Consider the following 7,414-nt stretch of genomic DNA (forward strand, 5'->3'; position numbering starts at 1 on the left):
AAAAGAGAGAGACCAGCCCAAACCATCATATCCTATGCTTTGCTTGGTTGTACAAAATAATATTCGGTCAATTTAATTTGCAGAAGGACTCACCTCGCGCACAGCTGCCTTGTCTGTGTTGTTGACATGGACTTGCAGGACAGAACTTTTATTTGTGACAGACACATAGTTCCTTTGCAGACAATACAATCTGCATCTCATTGGTCAGTCACAAAGCTAAGAAAACAGTAGCCTACTTTTTCTGCATGTCATTGATAGGATTAGGATAGTTATTTTGCAATTCAAGTTTTCCCTCACGGAGAGCAGACAACACAGTCTATCTGCAGACAGCGGAGCAGCAGCGAGCCTTTCTCTGACCTGCTGTGAGGACCAGTGCTGTCAGCGCGCATGCAGTTATGAATAATACACATTCCGGGGTTCGGGCTGAAAGTCCGCCTCCCACAGTGTTTTTCCACTACGAACCATTGAACGTGCATTGTAATACACATTGGTCGGTCTGAATGGTCTGTGAGCGTACATATACGTGTAAAACCCCGGACATTTGAAGGAATTTATAAACCCCCCCCCGGACAGCCAGCCGGACAGCCACAAGAGGACGTATGGTAAGCCTACATTAGACACACAGCACAACAACCTGGCAACCCTGAATGAGGGACAAGTGGCAAATTGCCAATCAGCTGCCAGTCCTGGTGTGTGTGTGTGTGTGTGTGTGTGTGTGTGAGAGAGAGTGCAGAGTCCTCACAAGTACTGTTAAAAAAACTCTACCACAACGTCACTAAAAAGTACATTAAAACACTTGAACCTTTGCAAAACAAACACATAGTAACATACAGACGTACATTATGACAATATTTCACTGTGTGCATTGGTAAAATACACTTGTTACTACTTACGAATACAAATGTACTAGCCTGCAAAAAAACAAGACGATAAATATACCCTCAATCCTTGGCTCAGAGTATTCCACGGTGGCTCAGTGGTTCTGGCAGTTGCCGATGGTGTGAGAGGACGCTGGTTCGAGACAAGTCAAGATTCGTGTCCTCGATGCGGGGGAGGGGGGCAATCAAACACAAGTGTTTGGTCAAATCACATGACTTCCATTGGAAAAGCATTGAGGCGGCCATGAAACACAGGCAGAGCACAGAACAGTTCTTTATGTGTGTACGAAGCCCCAGAGACCCGAAACACGTGCATCAATGAGGTTTTCTTTGTATTTGTGCATAAAACAGCTTCCTTGTGCAAAACAGCTTCCTTGTGCAAAGTAAAATAAAGTACTGTTGTCTCCAGTCTAGACCTTGTGCAAAATAAAATACTGTTGTCTCCAGCCTAGTCCGTCTTGGTCCTGCCACCTCCACCCAGCCTGTCTGGAGCATATTTCAAGCAGTAAGCAATTTGGTCAGAGATGTTAGCCTCCGTTTCTTTGGTGCTCCTCTGGACACTCTCTGCAAGACAGACAAGATGGGCTACAGTAAGCAGTAAAACCATTAAGCGGCAGAAATTCGAAGGGGTCAAACATTTAATCTAATGCTCAAAGTTAAAGGGATTTCAAGTTTGGACACTGGCTACATCATTACAAAATGAAAGCAAAAAGAGATATCCGTTTTAAAGGTGTCAAAGAACATAAGAACCATCCAGAATGTATACACTTGAAAACATTGTGGGTAGTTGCCTGGTTATTCACAAGTGGCCACTGTGTCAAAACATGGGTACTGGATATATGCCGTTTACCTATGACCACAGAGTAGAGGTGGAGCTTGATGAAAGACAGCTTTCTTTCTTTGGTTCCCAGCTTTGCCATGAGGTCATTTGACATCAACCTGTGGATACAAAAGGTATTTAAAAGTGATGCAATTCCATTAACTTGTAGACTAGTAGAGGGCACCCCTAGAAGAGTACCTGTTGAGGGTACATGCAGTAGAAGTTAACACTCAGACTGCCAACACAAATTATATCACTCCATTTTTAAAGTTAAAAACGGATTGAATAGACAGTAACAGAGTACCGTCAAACGGGTGCAGTACTTAGTTTAGTCATTTGGTTAGACCAGTCATTAGTCCTACAACCCCTCAAACCCTCACCCCCACAGGGCAGCACACCTAAACCTAACCTTAACCCATGTCTAATCAATGACTAGTCTAAACTAAGTATGCACCCCCTGTCAAACAATTAGTCTAAAGCACCGAAAAAAGTTAAATGCAAGTCTACCATAATATTAATGCCCAATGAATACCTGTTGTTCCTCCAATCAGCGCCAAGGAATTAATCTGAAATGAACGGGGTTGAGAAAAAAAAAACAACAGCTCAGAATATCACCACGACTGTTGGAAGTGTAACACTCCACATTCAAGAACACTTTGTTGATTGAATAGGCTACTTGACAGAAATGTAAACAGCACCGTGGTACAGTAAGACATTAAACCATTCTTGGTGGGAACCCCTTGGTGTTTTAAGCAGTAGGTTATTTAAAAAATAGCACATTTTCAAGCTCATAGCGCGGCACAAGTGTCACACTATGAGCTTGTAGCTTGAGCTGCTATTTTTGAAATATCGTGAAAATGTGGCACACATCTTTGAATACAGATTCTTTCAGAGCGAACGTTTAACTCAAATCTTTGCTTCTGGGGGGTCCCAAATACAGATATGTCTGGGGTCCTTGACATGAAAAAGGTTGAGAACCACTGGCATAGAAACATGGGGTTTTCAGAAAACTGTCAGGATTTAGAAGACATTTGTAGAATCTGTTTTCAGGATGTTTGTTTTTCCTTTTAGCATCAACCCATTTACACGTGAGGACTTTTTCCCCATTGTGATCCTGTGTATTCAAGTCAACAGAGCATCACATATTACACCTTAATACATGTCATCAACAAATATAAACAGCTATATTTACTACTAGTAGTCTTGAGTAGCCAGTCATGTCTCAGACGAGTGCATTTGGGGATATCTAAATTCAATGTAGGGGCTACAACTGTGTGGAAAGTCTTTTGCGAATTAAAACCTGCATTGCAAAGTCTTTCATATTTGGATGGTATCAGGATTGGTTTAACGCAGAGGGTGTAGTACATACTGGAAACAGACAACCCTAAACCAAAGCAAAATGGACTGCTACCTAGCACTAAACAGATAATATATATGTCAGAATACCTGAGCATCGTGAACAACCCAAAACTTAAGTCTTTACTAGGTACAGAGTCAGTGGACACAGCCTTCAATAGAGAAAGGCCGCCACAGAAAGACCCCGCTCCCAAGGGATGACTATGCACCATTGCACCCACCCACTGCACACACAATGTGGTGGAAACTGAGCAATACTTTTTAAGCACCTGCCCACTATACAAAGACAGACATACTTCCCACAGATTACATACACCCTATGTGAGTTTGAAAACTACCATACCACAGCAGCAAGATGTGTGACCTGTTGTGATAAAAGAAGGTTAGCTAATGGAATACAACCAAACTAAGGTCTACTAACCATTGAGTGTACCTCTCGACCTACTGCACATATAAACAGCTGCTACCTTTATGTATTTTAAATCGGATGCTTTTATACCATTTAAATATTTTTAAGGACAATTGCTGCCATTTGTCCAAAAGTGACTGCAAAAGATTGCTGCCATTTGTTTCAATAAGCTTTAATACACTGTAGGCTATACTGTAAAGCATGTATAATGACGCAATGTGATACAACAGTTTACACAATGCCGTACCCCTCCAACTGTATACTTCCCCATTTTGAAATGATTAAATTACATTTTGACACATGCTTTGATACAGTGTCAAATTGCTACAGTTTTGAAACAGTTATGCTACAGTTGTGAAACCTACCAGATGCTGTCTTTCAGTAGCCGAGGTGAGGGACTCGTCAAGGACGGTTAGTCCCTCTACTGTGGTCGCCTTGGCCGGAAGGGGAGCACTCTCATCTTGACTGCTTGACAGCTTCAAGTCCTGCAACCCGTCCCGGATAGAAACGAGCAGCTCCAGAACCTTCCTCTGAAATTCTAAAGCATAGAAACGAATGATCACCACAAATAGAAAGAGCACAACCATACCAACAGTATGGCTCAGGGGTAGAGTGCCTGGATGGTAACCGTAAGGTTGCCAGTTCGAACCCGGGCTCCCCCAGAGTTACTGTCGAAGTGTCCTTGAGCAAGACACTGAACCCCTAATTGCTCCCGATGTGCTAGTTGGTACCTTGCATGGTTTCCGCTGCCATCGGTGTATGAATGTGTGTGTGAATGGGTGAATGTACTGCACAATCTCTGTAAAGCGCCTTGGAACTTTACCCCTACGAACTTTTCGTAGGGGTAACTGGTGGGAAACTCTGTGCAGATCCCATGCTGTCATCAGTCTGATAATCTTGCAGTTCTGGCTCTTGCAGTTCTGGCTCTGAACTGAAGTGCCCTAAAGAAAACAGTGATTAACACCTTCTGAAATTCTAATGCATAGAAACAAATGACTACAATTAATTAGAGTGCAAAACCATACCACAACAACTTAAGTGTGCGTGCGTCGCTTACTTGGTTGCATTGGCTCAGGCAATTGAGTGGAGCTGGGTCCAGGCGACTTGGTTTTTTCTGTTTGATGAGACAGGCATCCATGAGAAGGTGATCTACTTTACTTTTATTCAATATGAACTACCATTGCATTTAATATATCCTCCATATATGACAGAGTGGCAGCTCCAAAATGAAATAAATGCAAACAATGATGACTTTAACAAACCAACAATCTAAAGTTGAAAAATGTTTAAGGAAGCACAACCTAGTTTTGGGGTGTGTGTGTGTGTGTGTGTGTGTGTCACAATTACTTCCTTGGTGTTTCTGGGCATTTTGGTCAGAGGATGGAGTGGAGGTCGTCCCTTGCGACTTTTCTGTTTGATGAGACATAGTTTTGGGATTCAGTGTGTGTCTCTATTACATTGTTGTGTATGACTAGCATACCACTATGAGTATGGGGCAAATGCTAATAAAAGCAGACTTCATACTAACCTTTTGGTCGAACACTTTGCAGCAACACCTTCTGTGGCACAAGTGGCAGCTCTGGACTGAAGCGACCTAAAGAAAACTGTGATTAAAACCGGATTTTTTTACTGTATAGACTCATTACCTGCCTTCAGCTGTATTGTATATGAAACAGAAAAGATACTATATTCCACGTCAATATTGCTCCCGTCACTGGCATTTGTAGCCTACACACTCAATCATAATCAAATGGGACTGCCAACGTCCAGCGGTGGGGGGAACAAACCTTGATCTTCCTCTTCTTCAGATTGCCCACCGTGTTCCTCTTCATCCTCAACTAATTGAGACAGAAATGTTGGCAAAAACTTCAGTTGCAAATAGCTTTGTTGAATTATTATTGTGTTGGCGTACAGACGTTATAGTAGCCCTGTCGCAATTATTGCCTGATTGCAGTTGTGGGTGAAACGCCTTACTCGCTTCCACGTAAGAAAAATATTCAAAATGTTCCCAAAAAATAAAAAGAGGAAGAGTTGCCAAAACAGCTCTACAAGCCCACAGTCATCAAGAGCTTGTAGATCAGCCATTTTGTATATAAAACTTAAAGCAATGTTTCGTTTTTCATTTAATATTTTGTCATCTGTGCTTTTTTTTACAAAACCTAAAAGCCAAACAAATTATGCTTTTAGATTCCAAATGTTCAATGCCAAAAAACAATGACCTTGTTATTCAGTTATTCGAGTGACAATCAATCATGTAAGCGTTACAATTCAGAGAAGATTGACTACTGCCAAGTTAAAGAACATACCATATTCTGGATAAAGCCTTTTTTTCTTCTGTCTTTTTCCAGAAGGTTCTTCACCACCAGCTTCTGCAGCACTGGTGAGATCGTAATCTTCACATGCTTGGAAGTCATCTATCAATCAAACAGAGGCAAGGCAATGGTTGTCAATGCATAACATATGCACAAGTTGGCACGTTAATGAAGACAAAGTGCACATAATAGATGCAACTACCAACCTGAGCGCATCTTCTCTTTTATGAGGCGAAACTGACGCCAGCCACTTTTTGGTTCTCGTCGTTCCGTCATGCGTTTCTTGGCATTTGGGACAGCTGGCCAAAACAGTTTCATATGTTCAAAGTCCATCCATTACAACTGTAACTCCCTCCGAGCACAAACAGACACAATGTGGTTTCCTTGAAACTGATTTATTGGAAGGTGCCTTCTTGCCCTCCCAATCCACCGTGAAAACTAAACAAACAATAAAACAAGCACGTACAATTAACATAAATGACATGCACAGCATGTAGATGCAAACATTTCACATGAGTAAAATACAGACAAAACAAACAACAAATACCTCGTTGGCTGCGTGCATAACAAAGGGGGAATACTCTCCAGTCTTCTTATAACCTTTTCTTAGACAGTCTCTTATGACCTTTACTTCTTGTAACTTTAAAGTCTTTGTGTGACCATGACCAGTGTAAACGGAGCTGGCAGAGCTGCTGCTTCTAGCTGCGGCTTGATTGCATACACAAAACTCCTGTGTACCAATTGACGTGAGAGCAGACCAAACGAGACACAGAATATGACGTTGACTCTTCAAAATAAAAGCATTAAAACAACTTGACATGAAATAATGTTTTAACATGAATGTAACTATTAACTATGAACTTCTTAATTATGCACTTGTACACTTAGAAAGATAATAAACAATTATGAACTTATTTTAACCTTATTATGAACTTTGTCTTAGAGAAATAAAGCAAACTATATCCCCTATAGTGGCAACAGTTACAACAACAACTTGAGACAAATACATGAAATAATGTTTTAAATGTGACTTAATTATGAACTTCTTCATTATGAACTTGTACCTTTTAGGAATAAAGCAAACTATATCACCTATAGTGGCAACAGTTACAATATGAATGTGTTTAAATGCCAGTGTAGCTGGTTCACACACACACACACACACACACACACACACACACACACACACACACACACACACACACACACACACACACACACACACACACACACACACACACACACACACACACACACACACACACACACAATGCAGCAGGCATTAGACAACCTGACAGCCACCAACCTGGCAACCCTGAATGAGCCAGTCAGCTGCCAGTCTCTGGTGTGTGTGTGAGAGAGAGTCCTGTACTGTTAAAACAAACTCTACCCTAACGTCAGTAAAAAGTACATTAAAACACTTTTTCCTTTCCAAAACAAACACAACGTACATTATGACAATATTTCACCCTTTGCATTGGTAAAATAGACTTTTTCTTTTTTTGTCTTCCCTTCCAAAAAAAGAAAAAATTACCCCAAATCCATGGTTAAGAGTATTCCACGATGGCTCAGTGGTTCTGGCAGTTGCTGATGGTGTGAGAGGACGCTGGTTCGAGACAGTCAACAAGTCTGCAGTCAA

At 41.4% G+C, this 7,414-nt stretch overlaps 1 protein-coding gene across 2 annotated transcripts; it reads right to left on the reverse strand.

The window, feature by feature from the left end:
* Positions 1-4,215: 4,215 nt before the first annotated feature.
* On the reverse strand, positions 4,216-6,475 carry LOC306941378 (uncharacterized protein). 2 transcript variants are annotated; one of them, XM_079526813.1, is made up of 8 exons: positions 6,323-6,475; positions 5,982-6,074; positions 5,770-5,877; positions 5,251-5,301; positions 4,992-5,057; positions 4,811-4,873; positions 4,521-4,577; positions 4,216-4,404 (listed from the first exon to the last, which is right to left on the reverse strand). In XM_079526813.1, the coding sequence occupies exons 2-8, from the start codon at positions 6,049-6,051 to the stop codon at positions 4,289-4,291; spliced, it is 531 nt and encodes a 176-aa protein (XP_079382939.1). In that variant the 5' UTR covers positions 6,052-6,074; positions 6,323-6,475; the 3' UTR covers positions 4,216-4,288. The 2 variants fall into 2 exon arrangements, with proteins under 2 accessions (XP_079382939.1, XP_079382938.1); XM_079526812.1 differs by having other exon boundaries at positions 5,982-6,213.
* Positions 6,476-7,414: the final 939 nt, after the last annotated feature.

Source organism: Electrona antarctica (assembly GCF_951216825.1).
Source record: "Electrona antarctica genome assembly, chromosome: 17".
NCBI lineage: Eukaryota > Metazoa > Chordata > Actinopteri > Myctophiformes > Myctophidae > Electrona > Electrona antarctica.